At 46.0% G+C, this 20,016-nt stretch overlaps 1 protein-coding gene across 4 annotated transcripts in view; it reads right to left on the bottom strand.

Annotated features, from left to right (window-relative positions):
• The window catches only part of EXD1 (exonuclease 3'-5' domain containing 1), a 30,097-nt gene that overhangs the window by 2,339 nt on the left and 7,742 nt on the right, over positions 1–20,016 (bottom strand). For all 4 annotated transcript variants that reach the window (XM_083508231.1, XM_083508232.1, XM_083508233.1 and 1 more), the window contains 9 exons: positions 18,528–18,596; positions 15,655–15,712; positions 14,560–14,690; positions 13,258–13,325; positions 11,726–11,812; positions 9,948–10,052; positions 9,735–9,815; positions 8,831–8,974; positions 826–1,017 (listed from right to left, as the gene is read on the bottom strand). In XM_083508231.1, coding sequence (XP_083364357.1) covers positions 826–1,017; positions 8,831–8,974; positions 9,735–9,815; positions 9,948–10,052; positions 11,726–11,812; positions 13,258–13,325; positions 14,560–14,690; positions 15,655–15,712; positions 18,528–18,596 — 935 coding nt within the window. The remainder of the gene's footprint in view (positions 1–825; positions 1,018–8,830; positions 8,975–9,734; positions 9,816–9,947; positions 10,053–11,725; positions 11,813–13,257; positions 13,326–14,559; positions 14,691–15,654; positions 15,713–18,527; positions 18,597–20,016) is intronic.

Consider the following 20,016-nt stretch of genomic DNA (forward strand, 5'->3'; position numbering starts at 1 on the left):
GAAAGAGGTGTGCCTGAGTGATAAGAGCATTGGCTTTGCATGCAAAAGGTCACATCTTCAATTCCTGGCATCTCCAGGTAAGGCTAGAAAAGATTCCTGCTTGAATGCCTGGAAAACCACTGCCAGTCAGTGTAGACAACACTGAGGTTATTTGACTGGGTTTGGATTGTTCTTCCCACTGAGGCTAGGCAGACACCAGTGACGGGTGGTTTCACTAGCATCAACTAAACCAGGGGTCAGACACCTAAGGCCTATGGGCCACAAGCGGCCCATGGGGGTTGTTTAACCGGCTCATGCCCCCCCCCGCCACCTACTTGGGGACTCCCACCACCCGCTCGGTCAGCTCCCGTGCACCGCGCTAAACTGGCGCGGAGCAGAGTGGGGACCACCTTCCACAACGCTAGCCGGCTTCCCATTGGCTGGCTCCTGCAGCCAATGGGAAGCTGCGCATACCTCCGTGCCAGAAGGAGCGCCGGAAATAGCGTTTGTGCGTGCGTGCACACACTCTGGCCCACTGCGGCATCTGTGGGACCGTGAACCAGCCCAAGCCACAAAAAAATTGCCAACCCCTGAACTAAACACTCTTCACTCAGGCGTTCCCTGACTAGCGCTGGTTCCTGTGGCATTTAGTTATGATGGTGTTACAAACAATTCCAATTATTTTTTTGTGATTTATAATGTGAATTGCTTTGGAATCTCCTGGAAAATGAAAGCAGAACAGGATTCAAACAAACAAACATCAAACCTCAGTAATGCGCAGTTCTGAAATCTAAAAACAAGACTGGCAGCAATAAGGAAATTGAAAGTTATTGAAGTTTCACTTACCTCTGTGCTCCCCAGTGGATCTGCAGATCCTTCCCGAAAGGCATTTAGATATCCATCCACCAAAGTTGTTAAGTCAGACATGATTTCATCCAGTAGCAACATGCGGAGAGGGAGGAGGTATGCTGCCTCCAGAGCTAACACTTTCAGCAATGCAGGTGGAAGGGGTCGCACAAACCATATCTCGGGGTTTTCCTACATACCCCAAATGTAAAATGAAAAAAATTAATACTAACACTTCCCAAACTGGAGTTCAAAATGCAATTGCTGGTGTAGCTTATTGGCTTAGACTTTATTGGGGTGCCCAAACTTTTTTCAAAGAGGGCCAGATTTGATGAAGTGAACATGTGTGAGGGCCAACCAGAATTGTTGAGCTTTTTTTTAGGATTTTACACCAGGAGATAAACTGCCACAGGGCGGGCCGGATTAGGTCCCCCAAAATGGACTTTGGACATGCCAGGCTGGGCATCAGGAAGCACTGGACTGAATTTTGCCTCTCCTATGAACTCCCCACATGAGTTTAGGTTAGCAATTTACTCTTAGTTGCAGCCCTCCATCTCCTGTATGAGAATACCGGCCTACTTTACAGAATTACCAAGACAGTATTTATATAGTATATATGAACAATCCTCAATACTAAGTATTATAACCACGCTAAACAAACATGATTCATATTAGCAATATCAGATTTTTTAAAAAAACAACTGCAAGTTTACTCAGATGTAATTGATAATGAATTTAGTAAGACAAAACTCCCAGGTAAGAACACACAAATACCTAGTATTTTGCACCCGATAGAATCTTGCATCTTTCATACCAAGCCTCTATTAGTCATCTGTGAACTTTGGTTTCTTGTTTCCCCGTTGCTTCTATCCTTTACCTGTTTACTCTTTCTATAATATTCCCTTCTTAGACCTTCATCTTCCTTCCACTCCTGAGATTTCCCTAGGCTTTCCCTGTACCCCTTTTCCTCCCAAGAACATGTTTATAGAGAACTACTTCCTTCTGGACTCCTTGATAACCGTTAAGTCGTGGGTTAACATAGCAGCCGGCACAGCGATTTCTTCAAGTAGCTCTTTATTCTGGTAAGCTGGAGTAGAACTGACTGCGAACAGCTCAGCCGGCCTGTATTTATAGGCAGCCGGCTGTCAACATTGTAACCACAACAGCCCAGAGTTCCCGCCTAAAATAACTGGCGCGGACCTGAGTGAAAACTATCTACAGACCTGAGTGAAAACTATATACAGTATCCCCCTGTTGGCCCAGGGTGAAACTACACTACATAACACCCCTCCCCACCGAGATAAGGCGTTAGTTACAATCGTAATGGTTTCCTTATATACAGCACTACGCGTAATGGTTCAATTAGGCACAAAAGCATATCGGTTACATTTCCCATACTTAGACCAACAGTGATACCTGTCCAACAACATAGTCCTTTAAATAAGTTGGGCGCTTGGAAACTCTGCCAGACCGCCGGGGACTGGTAGCCAAGTCCGGAGGGCCACACAGTTCTCGCGGAGGCTGTGGTGCGACCCTAGGTGGCGTTGGAACCAACTCCCCTGGATCCGCTGCTGTGGGTGGAGCCTCCGCAAGTGGAGTGGTCTGAGTCTGTTCTGAAACGGCTTGGTTCGGCTCCACGCTGGCAGTTTGCGAGGGAGGTGTAGGTGGGGCCTCGCCATCTGTACGTGTCTCTTCTGGAGCCGCAAGCGCAGTTGGGGGCACCTCGGTAGTGTCCAAGTCCCCAACCCTGCGCCTAAGCTGGTCTATGTGCCGTCGCCACAAGCGTCCGTCTTCGAGTGCCACCTGGTATGAGCGAGGTCCAGTGACTCCCACTACTGTGGCTGGCACCCAAGGGATGTCCCCCACATAGTTCCGGGCAAAGACCTGGTTTCCTGGGACAAATGACCGTGGTGCGTTGGCACAGCCTGGGGGTTCAGCCACGGCAAAGTCTGGGTGTAGCCGGTCGAGCGGTGACCTGAGGCGGCGGCCCATAAGCAGTTCAGCAGGACTCCTCCCTGTGGCCGCATGAGGGGTGATGTGTTGCACGAACAAGTATTCGGCGACCCGCTCATGCCAGTCTCCCCGGTCCAGGAGCGCCAGTGCCTCTTTTGTCGAGCGCACCATTCTTTCCGCTTGCCCGTTGCTGGATGGATGAAAGGGTGCCGTTAGGGCATGGCGGATGCCCAGTCCCAAAAGATACCGCTCAAACGTGCCTGACGTGAACTGCGGTCCGTTGTCAGAGACAAGGACATCAGGACACCCATGCGTTGCAAACAGGCCTCGCAGCACCCGGATGACAGCTTCGGTAGTGGTGGAGGGCATCAGGGCGACCTCCAGCCATTTGGAATAGGCGTCCACCACTACCATAAAGGTCCGGCCGTGAAAGGGGCCAGCCAGATCGATGTGCACCCTCGACCAGGGTGTCTTTGGCGTCTCCCAGGTGTGTCCCTTAGCTGCCGGTGGTGCAGGCCTCGACTCCTGGCACGCTTGACAGGCGGACACCCAGGCAGTGATGGCATCGTCCATATTAGGCCACCAGACGTAACACCGAGCCAACGCCTTCATTTTGACAATTCCCGGGTGGCCAACGTGCAGAGCCTCCAGGACGCGCTGACGGAGTCCCTGGGGAATCACGACGCGGTCTCCCCACAGCAGGCAGCCGCGATGAGCTGAGAGTTCATGTTGTCTGGTTGCGAAGGGCTGGAACTCCGATGCAAAAGGCCCTTGTGGCCACCCCCTCCACACCCAGTTGAGCACCCGGCTGATGGTGCGATCCTGGGCAGATGCGGAGGCCACAGTGGCAGCCGATACAGGCGCTGCCGGAAGATCCTCAATCAGAAGGAGCGATGAAGCTGGAGCCGGGTCTTCCACAAATGCTGGAAGAGGGCAACGGCTGAGGGCGTCGGCATGGCCCATCGATTTCCCCGGGCGATGGATGAGCCGGTAGTGGTAGGCAGCCAGGAAAACAGTCCATCGCAGCATGCGTGGTGAGAGGACCGGTGGAGTTGGACGATCACCGGCGAGGAGGCCCAGGAGTGGCTTGTGGTCAGTGATGAGGTCAAAAGTCCTGCCATAGAGGTATTCATGGAACCTCTTCACTCCAGCCACAAGTGCCAATGCCTCCTTGTCGAGCTGGCTGTAATTCCGTTCCGTCGGAGATAGTGTCCTGGAAAAGTAGGCGAGCGGTGCTTCTCTTCCATCTGGAAAACGGTGACTAAGGACAGCACCGATGCCAAAAGGTGAGGCGTCGCAGGCAAGGACCAGCGGCCTGGATTCACTGTACTGTACCAGCACACTGTCTGAAGAAAGGAGAGCCTTGACCGCGTTGAAAGCCGCCGTCTCCCGATGACCCCAGGCCCAAGGCGTCTTACTGCTAAGGAGTCGGTGAAGAGGCTCAGCCACTGTGGCTTTGTGGGGCAGGAACATGTTATAAAAGTTCAGCAGCCCCAGGAAAGCCTGCAACTCCGTTTTGTTCTTTGGGGTGGGGGCCTGCTGGATAGCGCGGATCTTGGATGTGGTTGGATGAAGACCGGAGGCATCGATAAGATAGCCCAGGAACTCTACCTGTGGAACGGCGATCTGGCACTTCTCCCTCTTTACCTTGAGCCCGGCCTCCTGGAACCTGGTCAGCACGGCACGGAGGCGCTCGAACAGCTGCTGGTGTGAGTCTGCAGACACCAAGACGTCATCAAAATATGGTACCACGCCCGGAAGCCCTTGCAGGAGACGCTCCATAAGGCTTTGGAAGATGCCAGGAGCCACACTCACCCCGAACTTCAACCGGCGGCAACGGAAAGCCCCCCGGTGGGTGACGATCGTCTGGGCTTCAGCAGTGGCATCATCGACTGGCAGTTGTTGATAGGCTTGGGCAAGGTCCAGCTTAGCGAAGACCTTACCCTCACCCAGGGAATGCAGCAGGTGTTGGACAACAGGAACCGGATAAGCGTGCTGCTGAAGTGCCTTGTTGATCGTGCACTTGTAGTCAGCGCAGATTCTCACCGACCCATCTGGCTTGACAGGCGTGACGATGGGGGTTTCCCACTTTGCGTGGTCAACCGGCTCCAAAACTCCTTGGGCGATCAGTTTGTCCAGTTGTTCGTCCACCTTAGCCTTGAGAGCAAAGGGAACCCGGCGTGGCTTTAGCTTGATGGGGGCGACTTGTGGATCAAGGCTAAAGGAGATGGGCGTACCTGTATATTGGCCCAAGGTGCCGTCAAAAACCTCGGCAAAGTCTTTGACCAGACCCTCAGTCTCTGCGTTAGAGATGCAGTTGATGCCGGTGACTTCCAGGCCGAGGGCATCAAACCAGTCTAGCCCTAGGAGGCTTGGCCGCTGACCTTCGACCACCACCAACCGGAGCAGGCCCGAAAAATCCTTGAAGGCGATCCGGAACCGGCCAACGCCTACCACGGGAATGTCGTTTCCCTGGTAGTCTCTCAGGTGTACGCGGTGAGAGTCGAGTTGCCTTTTGGACACTCTGGGTACCAGTCTTTTGATGGTGCTCCATGACACGATGGACAGGGCAGACCCGGTGTCGATCTCCATGTCACATGGAGCTCCTTCAATGAGCACCGTGACGTTCAGCTTGCGTCGCGTAGGCGAGTCGGTTTGGCCAATCGTGGTTCCAGACGGGCAGCGGCAGTTGGTGAGAGCGAAACAACTTTCCTTGGCAGACTGGAGTGAAGACTTGGACTTGCGAGTCAATGAAGGGGGGGTGTCAGACGGAGCCGATCGGCAGACCTTAGCGATGTGGCCCCTTCTGGAACACTTCCTACAGATGGCGTCTCTGAATCGACACTTGGCACGGGAATGGTTGCCTCCGCAGCCAGCACATTCCGGTTGGCCCTTGGACTTCTGTTGGAACTTCCTGCGCTCCCGCTTTGTCTGGTGCACGTCATCGTCTTCACTGGAGGATGCCTCCTCACTGCTGGCCTCTTCATGATGCACCGGAACTGGCTCCCTAGCAAGACGCGGGCTGCTGGACTTGCGGATCTCCTGGGCGGAGCGTTCAGCAGCTTCTGAGGCCACAGCCTCCTCAATGGCTTTCTGTAGCGTGAGGTCTGGCTTGGCTAGGAGACGCCGTTGCAGATGGATGTCCCGGACCCCGCAGACGATTCGATCCATCAGGGCATCGTCTAAGTCTCGGAACTCACAGTGCATTGCAGCCTGTCGCAGGGCGGTGGTGTAGTTGTTGATTGACTCCCCCTCTGCCTGGTTCCGGTGGTAGAACGCATGGCGGGCAGCAATCTTGGACGGCTTTGGTGCGTAGTGGTTGCGGAGCTTCTCTTGGATCGTGTCCCATGGTGTTGCCTGGACTGCTTCAGGCGCAACCAACGCTCGGGCCGTCTCAAACACCTCAGGCCCACAGAGGCTGAGGAATAGGCCCCGCTTCCGATCCTTTGATACTGCTGTCAGCTCGTTGGCTTGGAGGTAGCAGTCGAACCGAGCGAGGTAGGAGTCCCATGATTCAGAGGCTGGCGCAAACGGCGGTAGAGGCACAAGTGAAGCCATGATTCCGATGCCGGCGTGAAGGGCGATGGATGGAACACAGTGCTCTAGCCAGAACAGTCAGCTCTGAATTGGTTCTGCCCAGTGATTTCGCTCAGTGATTTCGCTCTGTGATTCAGCTCAGTGATTCAGCTCAGTTCAGAGGCTGGCCGCATCTGGCTGTGCTCTGATGTCCATCTATCCCATCTTCGTCGCCAGTGTTAAGTCGTGGGTTAACATAGCAGCCGGCACAGCGATTTCTTCAAGTAGCTCTTTATTCTGGTAAGCTGGAGTAGAACTGACTGCGAACAGCTCAGCCGGCCTGTATTTATAGGCAGCCGGCTGTCAACATTGTAACCACAACAGCCCAGAGTTCCCGCCTAAAATAACTGGCGCGGACCTGAGTGAAAACTATCTACAGACCTGAGTGAAAACTATATACAGTATCCCCCTGTTGGCCCAGGGTGAAACTACACTACATAACAATAACACCTTTGCATTCCAAGTGTTTTCAGAACCATCTCCTGCCCTATGTAGAAAAATGGGCTTTTATTCCTCCTAAAAACAGAGAGCTCTTAAGTTGCTTAAACCCACTGACTACTCCAAGTATGACTTAGTTGGATAGCATGCACAGGTCACAATACCAACCCTTGGGAACCCCACTTCTCACATCTCTCCATTATGAGAACAATCAATTTATTTGTATTCTCTGCTTCCTGTCCTTTAACCAACTACTGCACGTGTAGGCAACTAAGGCCTGGGGGCCGGATCCGGCCCAGTCGCCTTCTAAATCCAGCCTGTGGATGGTCCGGGAATCAGCGTGTTTTTACATGAGTAGAATGTGCCCTTTTATTTAAAATGTATCTCTGGGTTATTTGTGGGGCACAGGAATTCATTCATTTGTTTTTGTTTTTCAAAATATAGTCCGGCCCCCCACAAGTTCTGAGGGACAGTGGACCAGCCCCCTGCTGAAAAAGTTTGCTGATCCCTGAGCTAGTAGGTCCATAAGAGAACTCCTAATCCATGGCTTTTAAGTTTGCTGAGCAGAAAGATTTATCTTTGCAGAAACCGTGTTAATTCTACTTAAGCAAAAGTCTTAAACGATACAGTTGTTACTTTTTTCTTTAGGAATGCTTTCCACCTATTTACCTGGAAAAGATGTTAAGCTATATGGCAAGTACCATATTTTTCGCCCTATAGGACGCACTTTTTCCCTTCCAAAAATGAAGGGGAAATGTGTGTGCGTCCTATGGAAGCCTGGAGAGCGAGAGGGGTCGGTGCGCACTGACCCCTCTCGCTCTCCAGGCTTCAGGAAGCTATCCGCAAGTCTTGCAAGCCCGGCGGGATGTCCCGCGGGCTCGCAAGGCTTGCGGGCAGCAGCCTGCAGCCTGCAGCCCAAAAGCTCGGGGAACAGCAGGGAGGCGCAGCGCTGCCACCCCGCTATTCCCCGACCTGATCTGGAGGCTGGCGGGGGGAGAAGCAAGCTTGCTTCTCCCCCCCGCCAGCCCCACAAGCTCGGGGGATAGCGGGGAGGTGGAGCACCGCCACCCCGCTATTCCCCAACCTGATCTGGAGGCTGCAGGGCCCCGCCAGCCCCACAAACTCGGGGGACAGCGAGGCAAGCCGCTGCCCCACGGAGGCTAGAGAGGCTGTCCCTGAAGGCAGAAGAGGGAGACGGAGCGCTCTGTCTCCCTCTTCTAGCTTGGGGATGGCTGCGCAAAGCTTCTGCAGGGCAGCGGAGTGCGCTGCCCCACAGAGGCTAGGGAGGCTGTCCCTGAAGGGAGAAGAAGGAGCGCTCCATCTCCCTCTTCTAGCTTGGGGATGGCTGCGCAAACCTGGGGGGGGGAAATAAAAAAAATTCCCTCGATTTCCTCCCAAAAAAACTAGGTGCGTCCTATGGGCCGGTTCGTCCTATAGGGCGAAAAATACGGTAATTTCCCAGATTCCTTTTTAATAGCAGATATATCGTTGGCCATTTTTGAGGCCTCTAGTACTGATATTGGGGGCAAGTTACTTTTTCTTTTTATAAGAACAACTATTTCACATTTGTGTTATTTTAAGAACTCACCAGTGAATACCCCCTGGACCCAGTGATTCTATGAAGTTACAAGAAAGGAGACTCCAACTAAACATCAATAACTTTCTGACAGTAAGAGCTGTCTGACAGTGGAATGGACTTTCCTTCCTTGGAGGTTTTTAAGCAGAGGTTGGATGGCCATTTGTCAGGTATACTTTAGTTGAGATTCCTGCACTGTAGGGGGTTGGACTTAGATGACCCTAAGAGACCCTTCCAACCCTACGATTTTATGATTCTACTATTCTACTGTTTGCAGTACCTTGTCCTGTGCCGGCAATCCAACTAATGAACAAATACGGAGTATACCTTCTCTTTGACAAGGTTTGCATAATTGCCATAAAAGCAGCTTCTGAAGGACCATAACCATAGCTAATAACATATATTCAGGCTACACCAGAACAGATTTTCCAGAAAAGGATGAGATGGCTCCATCCCACTTACCTCAATCACACGCTGCCTTTGTTCCATGAAAGAGATGCATCTGTAAGGCATCTCCAAGTATCGCATTAAGCAGTCTTGTAGAGAGCTGATACGGTGAGGAAGGAAGCCACCTGTTTCCACTGAGAACTGCAAGACATCAGCAACCTATGAAAGGAAGCCAAGGGATCAGTATGTCATGCCCACACTTTACTGGCTAACAGCATACTAACTCTACAGAACATCAACTGCCTACACCCTTATATCCAAGATCGGTCACTGAGATTTTCTCTAGGAGGGTTGTCGGCGAGGTTCATCTGGCAGGAACAAGAACCCGAGCCTTTAATGTCATTGGCCCAGTCCTGCGGAATGCTCTGCCAATGAAGATTCAGCAGGGGTCTTTTGTTTCAACCTTTAAATGCCTGCAGAAAACTTTTCTTTGCTGTCAGGCTTATGCAGGCAACTAAGAAAGCATCTTTCCATAATAGCTAACTGATTGCTGATTTTTTTTTACATGTTTTTATTACATATATTATTGTAAACCACTTTGATATTTCTTATGATATAGCTGTATATAATTAATCAAGCAGACTTCAGATATCAAATTCAGTTTTTTTCTAGATTCTGTGAAATATTGTACACATGAAATTGAAGACAAACATCCTTGAACTAAGATATTTCTTTATGAAGATGAAGATGATGAAGAAGAAGAGTTTGGATTTGATATCCCACTTTATCACTACCCTAAGGAGTCTCAAAGTGGCTAATAATCTCCTTTCCCTTCCTCCCCCACAACAAACACTCTGTGAGGTGAGTGGGGCTGAGAGACTTCAGAGAAGTGTGACTGGCCCAAGGTCACCCAGCAGCTGCATGTGGAGGAGAATTGTGTTGAAAAATCTAGTTAGAGAACAAGTAACTAACAAGCTACCTGTGTATCAAAGACATTGGAGAGCATAACTCCATACTGGTGAGAAAGACAATCTGAAAGCCACCGGCAGTCATGGATAACCTAAAGAAAATAAGGAAGAGGTACTGTAGTAGTTGGTGAGATAAAAGTAATATATAAATAAATGCATGTTTATGTTATTTTACATTTTCTCTACATAGGTTCTCAGATGCCCTGTGCTAGACAAATACTTACTTTCAAAATATTCTGATCTTCTAGTATCATTTGGAGTCCGTTCTTGAACACTCGAGCTCCCAGAAGGAAAACGTCAAACAAGAAAACCTTGCTCTTTGTTGCAATCTATAATAAATATACAGGACAGAAACAAAAATTATACGTACCTGTTTTACTTAAATATTAGCAATAAAATATTTTCATAATATGAATTTTATTGTCCTAACAGAATCTCTCTCTCTCTCTCTCTCTCTCTCTCTCTCTCTCTCTCTCTCTCTCTCACACACACACACACACACACACACACAAACACACATACCTGAGACAAAAGAGAAGACAAATAGAAGACATATGATCTGCTCTGAGTGAAGGTAAGAACATAACTGGCGCTTCAAGGGAAGAAAGCCAAAATACTTCCTTCCAGAATGCATTCCTGCCTTCAAGCAGTAGGGGAAGCAAATCTACCGTATTTTTCGCACCATAGGACGCACCGGACAATAGGACGCACCTTGTTTTAGAGGGGGGAGAACAAGGGAAAAAAATTCTTCCGCTCTCTGCCCAGCGCCCCTTCAGTGAAGCGGCAGGAGGCGCTGTGCAGAGAGTGGGAGAATTTTCCCCCTCTTGTTTTCCCGCTCTAAAACAAGGTGCCGTTTCAGGTGCGTTCAGGCGGCTACCTTGGAAGCCTGGAGAGTGAGAGGGGTCGGTGCGCACCGACCCCTCTTGCTCTCCAGGCTTCAGGTTCCTTTTGACCTGCTCTTTGGGGCTGGCGGGGGGAAGCCCACCACCAGCCCCAAAGAGCAGGTCAGGGAGCAGCGGAAAGGCGCAGCAGAGAGGCTGCTGCCATAGTCACGCGTCACTTCTCCAGCCGGGAGAGGGTCGCGGGGGGGGGGCTGCTTTAGCCCCGCGCGCGCTCTCCCGGCTGGAGAGGTGACGCGCGCCTATGGAGGCTCCTGCCATAGGCGCGCGTCACCTCTCCAGCCAGGAGAGGGTCGCGGGGGGCTGCTTTAGCCCCGTGCGCGCTCTCCCGGCTGGAGAGGTGACACGCGGCTATAGAGGCTCCTGCCATAGCCCCGCGTTACCTCTCCAGCCGGGAGAGGGTCGCCGGGCTATGGCGTCTTCGCTCCATAGGACGCACACACATTTCCCCTTCATTTTTGAAGGGGAAAAAGTGCGTCCTATAGAGCGAAAAATACAGTACTTAGAGGGTTTGTTCTTCTGAACTGCTTAGAACAGGGGTCAGCAAACTTTTTCAGCAGGGGGTAGTCCCCTGTCCCTCAGACCTTGTGGCGGGCCGGACTATATTTTGGAAGGGGAAAAAAATGAATTCCTATGCCCCACAAATAACCCAGAGATGCATTTTAAATAAAAGCACACATTCTACTTATGTAAAAACACCAGGCAAGCCCCACAAATAACCCAGAGATGCATTTTAAATAAAAGAGAACATTCCACTCATGTAAAAACACGCTGATTCCTGAACCTTCTGCGGGCCGGATTTAGAAGGCGATTGGGCCGGATCCAGCCCCCAGCCTTAGTTTGGCTACCCATGGCTTAGAAGGTCCCAAAGGACTCTAGAGGGCCCCAGGAATATATTTGTGTATGTTAACAAAGGGCTACATAACAACACAATAAAGAAAAAGGGGAGTTATACTGAAGACCCCAGGTATAGCATATTCTTTGTTCCTCTTAGGTATCTCTTGGCTATAAGAAGACCACTGATTAAGAAACACAAAATCAAAAGTTTCGGCCCAAAGGTTCCAAATAGCAATGTTAAGTGCTTATAAAATATTCCTTCTTACCTGCAACCAAGAGAGTTTTCCATGGCGACACAAATTGACACCCTCTGCTACTACACTACAAACATTCTGCTTTTTGATGTGCACCATCTAGTGAGAAGGGGAGAAACTACTAGGTAAAGGAGAGTGAAGAAGACTGGTCAGAAAACATGATGCCTCATTTGTGACAAACATAAAATTCACACCCAGCATACATCGGAGGTAGTGAGAAACAAGGGATAATCAGCAAAGTGTAAAGATAAAAATAACCCAGGGTTTCCATTCCTTGAGCATTACTAGCGTTTATTCAGACAATGCCATTAAATACGAAGTTTTAGGTGTAAGACATTCTACAGCCTAACAAAAGTTTCCCACCTAGATGGTGTTTACTAGGTTATTTTCTCGTGTAACAATATACCCTTTGTACTGTGCTTACCCCAAGGTGGAATGTTAAGATGCTGCTCTTTCATCTATGGGCAAATTATACAATTTAAATAATCTACTAAAAATTATTAAACTCAATTCAGAATTGGTAATAAATTTTTAGATTTTTGACACCACACACACACTCCTGCAAGAGCCGCCAACAACAAGCCTGAACAAGTGATTTAAGACTTGTACTTTTGATTTATGGCCAGATTTTCCAACAGTTTATACTGATGTATTCAAGCGCCTCACATTCTAAGTGCCAACCAACATGGTCATTCAAGGCATATATCAGAACGCTGTAGCCATACCATTGACCAGGACAAGTTACAGGAAGCCTGTTGCAATAATTTCAATGGCTACTGGTGAAATTTCCAGGCATTAATTCAGTGTTAGTTATAACATGCAAAGTCCAACACAACTTTGGGTTTGTTTATCAGAAATACTGCATTCTATCATATGAGCCTGCCTGTGGTTCAAGATTCTCAAGAGACGCTCCCCCTTTTCCCCTCAACATCTGAAGCATGTAGATCAAGAAAGGAAAGAAATTCTGAAACTCCTTGTCAGAGAAGAATCTCTGAGCCCCTTCTTGGATAACCTTCTGGCCAGACAGGCAAAGATGCTTTTATTCAAGCACAATCTGACTTTCTCATAGAATCAGAGTTGGAAGTGACCTTGAGAATCATCTAGTCCAACCCCCTGAAATGCATGAATATGCAACTGTCCCTTATGGGGATCGAACCTGCACCCTTGGCATTATCAGCACCGTGTTCTAACAAACTGAACTAATCACTGTAAATATTGCAATTTGTTCAACTGGCTGTTGTTCTTATTGATTTATGTTTTACATACCTCTTTTCTGATTTGATTATTATTTTGGATTTTACTGTTGCTCACTGCTGTATCATTTAGTGGAAAAATTGGAAACAAATATAACAAATGATGAATTCTAAACATTCAGATTTATATTAGATTTATACCACTTGGTGATTGGTCAGAGTTTTCAATGAACCTTGGGAAAAGTAGTTTGGTGCTGGGTATTCCATTAGAAATCCTTGGCCAAACTACAATTTCCCAGAACAGCAACCAAAACAAACACCCTTAAGTAAAAGTAACAATATTATACTCACTGCAGAACCAAACTGCTTCTGAAATTGATCAACAACAACATATTCTATGTCCTCCCCTTTGTCTTGATCTGCAGTTAAAAAGATACCATACTAAACATTTTCTCTTGCCTATGCTCACAGTATACGTTTATAAAATATGTATTGTAAAAAATACACTACGCTTTCTCCTTTACGAAAAAGGTAATCTGTGATGAGACATGAAACAATACTTCGAAAACAGATAAAATAAATTGATTAACTCAGCAACCCTTTCTTCAAAACATTTGGTTATAATGCTTGTTAACAGCAAGTTACACATAAATCTCTTATAAAGTAGGTTGTTTCTGGATGCTCTTTTGTCAAGACACAACTGTAATTAAAAGGCCTTTTTTCTTACTGCTCCATGACATGAAGATATAAAGTGATACAGTTTCCAAATTAAGCATTTGAAGGCTAGGAAATAAAAGCTAAGGCTTTCTGTATTACAGCGACCATATTATTTTTACATTCCATATACTGTATTTTTCGCTCTATAAGACGCACCAGACCACAAGATGCACCTAGTTTTTGGAGGAGGAAAACAAGAAAAAAAATATTCTGAACCCCAGAACAGCAAGAGGGATCGCTGCGCAGGGAAAGCAGTGATCCCTCTTGCTGTTCTGGCTTCTGGGATAGCTGCGCAGCCTGCATTCGCTCCATAAGACGCACACACATTTCCCCTTACTTTTTAGGAGGGAAAAAGTGAGTCTTATAGAGCAAAAAATACGGTAATTTCCAGTTGAATCTAGAGTCCTAGGAATTCTCTTCCACCCAAGCAATTACAGCGCTAACCACAAATACTCCATTTTGCCCATTATCTTATCCACAGATGTAAATAAACTACTGAACTGGATTTCTGGGCTAATTGCTTGCTGAATACTCTCAAGGGCTGATTAACCTTCCACATGGCTTAGGCTATGCTAATGGTTGAAAAAGTGCCTGGGCAAGCAGACAGGAGATGGGTAGAGGTATGCCCGGAAGAGGGCATTTTCTGTGGCAACCCCTAAACTATGGAACTTCATACCCACATAGCTGCATCTGGCACCTTCATTGTACAACTTTCAGAGAAGGTTGAAGACACACCTCTTTACCCTGGGCTATTAATATTTTATGTTTTTAGGACCCTACTTGTTTTTATACTTTTACTGCTGTAATCTGCCCTGGGACCTTAATGTGAAGTGTGGGGAGCATATAAACAAACAAATAGAGCCCCAAGTTGATGACATAAAAATTATGGGATTATGACTTGCTGCTTGGATATCAAGCTGAATTTCTGGTAGCTACCTGAAAAGTTGTACCTGAAGTTACCCAGGTTGAGCTGATGAGTGGCCTGAGAAAGAGAATCAGGATTCTGTGTGTTCTGCTTCCGTGGTTCTCCTTTGTCCGCTGCAGACACTTGGGTAGATGGAGCTTCCCTGTGCAACACATCGTTAAGGGTGCCCTGATCAAGTGTCATGATCAGCGACGGTAAAATTGTGGACAGAATACATCTTACATTTTAACTAATGTAAACATAAAAACTCTTGGCATTTTATTCTACATGCAGCAAGGATTTCCTATGCAAACATTCACATCTTGCAAAAGAACTGGCAATTGTTAAAGCTCTTGGTTAATTTAAATTGATTTAGGCAATGGGGCTTCAGCACGGGCATCGCCAGGATTTGTGTTAGTGGGGGGCAATGCACCCACCTGTCACCATCCTCTATCTGGCTCTATCTAGCAAATTTGGAATGAAATGTCTCAACAACAGTCGTTTTAAATTACTTTCATTTGAAAAGTGCTCAGAAAAATCTGTCAAATTCTACTTTTAGTTAATAATTGTTATTTATTTATTTACTTGATGGGGGGGGCATCTGCCTACACCTATGGGCTTCAGGTCAGGAGGTTATTCTGGGTTACCCTAGAAGTAAGGAAGGGAAGTTCATCAGCAGAAAAATAGTAGAATCCAAGCAAGCAAAATTAGAGATAAGATATCAATCCTAACTGGAATTGCTTGCTTGTAGAAGTAACGTTTGTTTACCTCTGAATGGAGATTCCCTGAAATTTAGCTCAAGTTTTTTCAAATTACATGACATGGGACCACGCCACTCCTCACCCTGCCCCCAACACAAAATATTATTTCAGTTGTGGAGGAAGGGTAATAATGAGAAGCTGGACTCAGAAACAGAGGTTATTTTAAATTAAGAACTACAGAGGCAATGTGCAAAGTTCACAGGCTATGCTGTAGAAGGTTATGGGACAATAGATTACAGCCATCTTGCAAGTAGTAGGCTTCTGGACTGCTTTAGTTTGCTGAATCAGTATACATATAAGATTTTCCACCTAACTTATCCTAATATTTCACCAGTGATCCTTGATGATAAAACTCTTCATATGTACCTGGTAGGAGTTGTCTTTCCTTCTGCAGCATGTTGTTCCGAGTCATCAATTAATTCCACTGAAACATGAATATACAGCTCCAATTACAGATTTTGCCTTCAATGAGGAACTACACAATACCTAGAAAATTGAAGATAGGCCAAAAACTCTACTGGCAAATGAAGAATGCAATCATGACTCCCAAGAAGAAAGGAAGCTACCAAGATTGGAATGTGCTGGAAAAGAGGCACTCATTCTACAGGACAATATACATAGCATGATGCTTAAGAGGGTTAAATTACGGTAAATGCAAACATGTCATGGAAATAGGACAGAAGTTACACTGGCCTATTCTACAGAATCTCTCCAAAAACCACTTTGGCTCTATTGAGAAAAGCAGCTAGTATTACACTACTATTATGCTCTCCACAACAGGCTGCCTATTCAGGATCTGAAAACAAGGTCCTTGAGAAGGTAGAATGGGAAGTGCACAAGGATTTGAGAATGAAACAGGGAAGGGGCTGGGGGAGAGAAAGGAAACAGGGCTCACTGAATTGAGAAAGGCTGCAGAATATGCAGCCCCTAAGACTCTGCTGGGCGGCCCATTCATTTAATACAACCCTACATAAGTTTTCCTCCCATACCCCAAATTTGGTTTGAATCTTACCAATGAAGGGCAAGTTTGAAAATGTTATGAAGGATTTCTAGTATGTCCCTAAATAACAATTGCAACTTCCATGCATACATTTTAGATTTTGGTAGAATTAGCAAAAGTTAGAATTAACGAAGGTTTGTCTAAACCAGGGGTCTGCAACCCGCGGCTCCGGAGCCGCATGTGGCTCTTTTACACCTTTGCCGCGGCTCCGGGGCGGATACTAGCGAGGGGAGGAGGCGCATTGTGCGCCCCGACACTCCCCACTGTGGCGGGCGCTGTACTGGCTGTGACGTCGCATGGGGGCGGTGTGTGCGTTAGTCACGCACCGTCCCAACGTCACCTTCCCGCCCGCCCGCTACATTGTAAGGGGCATGTATGCTGGTCAGTACATTGTAAGGGGCATGTACGCAGGTCACTGCATTGAAAGGGGGCATGTACGCTGGTCACTGTTTTGAAGGGGAGTGAAGAACACACACATAAAAAAGGTAACTTGTTAATTTAACGTTTATTTCTATGAGGAGGAGTAATTCTGAGGGGTCAAACAAAGAAATAATAAAAAAGTGACAAAAAAGTTATTTTTATAATGACGATGATGACATTGGGCCCTCATTATTAATTATTATTTACATCAGGCACTGATTATGATTTATGGTACACTGGGGCCCTGATTAATTTTCTATGTCGCAATGGTTTTGCGGCTCCCAGTTTTTTTTTCCTTCGGAAACGGGTCCAAGTGGCTCTTTTTATCTTAAAGGTTGCAGACCCCTGGTCTAAACTGTGCCAAACGTGGAAATTCCTAGACTTGGCCTATGCTCAGAGGGCCAGACCAACCTGGTAAGGCAGGCTGAGTGCAGCCATTCATAAATAGAGCAGAATCATTCCCATGACAAAAAGCGAGACATTCAGCAGCAGACAAGGGCGGGAAAGGTTGCAAGGGTAATGGGTGTGTGATGCTTCCACAGGAATAAAAGTGTCCTTTTAAAACAGAGGCTTTGAGGTAAGGCTTAAAAGCTGTACATTTCAAAGAGAGCAGGGCAAAAGCTTCTGAAAATGTCTGTTCTACAGGTTTACAAGATGACCTTCAAATGCTTTCATGTCAACCCCTCCTCCATATAGTTTTCAGAGCTTTTACTAAATGCTTTTATTGAGCTTTGCCTGTAATCTATCAATAACTGTGTAGGGTAAGTCATTATTATTATACCATATTGTAAACAGAAGACTTACTGTATAATCCAGTTTACCCAAAAGTAAATCCCATTCTGTTCAAAGGGGCTTACTCCAAGGAGAGAGGTTTGCAGCCTAAGATTGAGAGCAGTTTGGAACAGGCAAGCTCTTAATACCTTAGCAGCCACCAATTCATTGCTACAGAGCAGGGTTTGCTGTAACCAACAAGGAAGAGTTTTTCCACTTGCTTTCCCCACTCTTCCTGCAGGGGATATTGTTTTTGCTGCTGTTTGGATGCTTTGTATTTTATTGTTAGGCATTGTTTCAGTGTTTACTAACATGATATGTTTGTTTGCCCTATTAATAGTACTGTGACTTTTTGTTTAAACTGTGTTGTGTTTTGTAAGTGTTAATGCATTGTCTTGAAAGGTTGTTATATTTTATTCTGTACATTATGAGCTGCTGTTCTACCATAGCAAAGAGACATACAAAATATACTGATGGTGATGATTCTAATTATAGTGATCACAAACATGAAATATCCATTATTTAATGCTTAAATCATTCCACTATCTACTGTACTGCCATCAAAGCTTCAGATCATACATTAGCATGTATTGACTTTAAGGATATGCAAAGAGACTTCTAGCTTTTCATGGAACATGCATTTTTGTAAAACGTTGGAATTAACTTGTGTAATGTGTTGAAATGTGACCAACAGATCTTTATTACAGCTTTTCCAGAGCATTTTATGAATCCTGTGGTACTACTCACTGTAATAAAATTGCACATATATTTGTAAATTTCACTGAAACGGATGTAGGCACATGGGGATAGTCAAGGGGGAGTAGATCAAGTAAAACAATAGAAATACTTAACAAACTGACCAATCACATTGGTTTTGCCGTCCTCACAAAAGTCCTGCCCCCCCCCAACAAAAATCTTGGCTACGCTCATGCATAGGCATCCTTGAGTAGGGAACCTCATTTGAAAAGGGGTGGGACAAAAAGAACTCTCAGACGGCATTAAACCCAACCAAGAATTTCTGAGTATAACTAAATATATATATTCTCACCATTGACGATTTCATGGCCAAAGAACATCTTTACTCCTGGTACATATCTGCCACTTTCCAAGTTCTTTACTGAAGTAAACAAAATACAGTAAGGTAAGTGTCGTGCCCTTTAACCAAAGCAAAAAGGATTTAGAAAAGTTTTTAATATTTGATGTTTTATTCTCTTTTTAATCTGTTGGGAGCCACCCAGAGTGGCTGGGGAAACCCAGTCGGATGGGTGGAGTATAAATAATAAATAATGATTATAATTATTATTAAGAATCATGAGATATAAAACATCACTGGCGAACATAGCAGAGTGGAATTCCGTGAAAATCATCTAACTGTCAAGCTTTCTTGTAACCTTTGAACAGTTTGCTCACTGTATAGTTTGCTTCTTCATAATTAGGTGGGCACCATACTTTTAGTATAGCTAATGTACAGAACATTGAGGATTTTTTAAATTGTGTGCATCAATCCTATTTCTTTAAGGTGCTTTGTAGCACTATACTGAGCTAATCTGTTTTATGATATTTCTTTACTGTCCTGTTTAAAATGGTGCAGTTTAAAAGCCAAGTACTGTATGTATATTTATATTATTTTTAGCCTGCCCTTCATTCCAAAGGATCTCAGAGAAGAGTATGAATTAAAATGTATTCCACATAAATAATAATAAAATAAAGACACATTAAAAACAACAGGAGGAACTAAACCAAGGGAGTAGAACCTCGGGTCTCCAGGTTCCCTCACTATGAGAAGTGAAGTTACAGGGAACCAGGTAGGGCGCCTGCCCTGGGGAATGCCCTCCCGTCAGATATCAAGGAAATAAACAACTATCTGACTTTTAGAAGACATCTGAAGGCAACACTGTATAGGGAAGTTTTTAAATGTTTTGTTGTGTTTTTAAAACTTAGCTGGGAGCCACCCAGAATGGCTGGGGCAACCCAGTCAGATGGGCAGCGTATAAATAATAAAATTATTATCATCAATTAAATCAGTGTGGCCTAACACCCTATGTAGGTGTTTGCAGCTTCAGGTCTTCAGATTGCAACCTACCACACCAAATGAGCCAGAGTAGTCATACTTTTTTTATATATAATATATTTATTCAGAGTAGTCATACTTATTCCAATAGACAAGAATGTGATTAAGTGATTCTTCCAGAGCAACCTACATTTTTGTCAGGACAAGGCCTTCTTTGGAAGCTGTTCTTAGACTGTTTTTCCTGTCTAAGGTTTGTGGGTAACCACCAGAAAACAGCCTTTTCTGTGGTGCCTCCTAAATTATGGAACTCCCTCCTAAACAATGTTTGCCAAGCATCTTATTATCTTTTAGGCACCTGACAAGGCCTATCCTATTTTAATGGAATTTAGTTTAGTTATGATTTCGGTTCTTTCTGTCCTGTTCAACTTAATCTTCCTGTCTAATCTATATTTTTGTTTTATTTGCTTTTTATTTATTTTTACTAGTGTTAGCTGCTTTGTAAGTTACAGAACGAGGCAGGACAGAA

This window comes from Podarcis liolepis, assembly GCF_965112155.1.
Source record: "Podarcis liolepis genome assembly, chromosome: 1".
In the NCBI taxonomy this organism is placed as follows: Eukaryota; Metazoa; Chordata; class Lepidosauria; order Squamata; family Lacertidae; genus Podarcis; species Podarcis liolepis.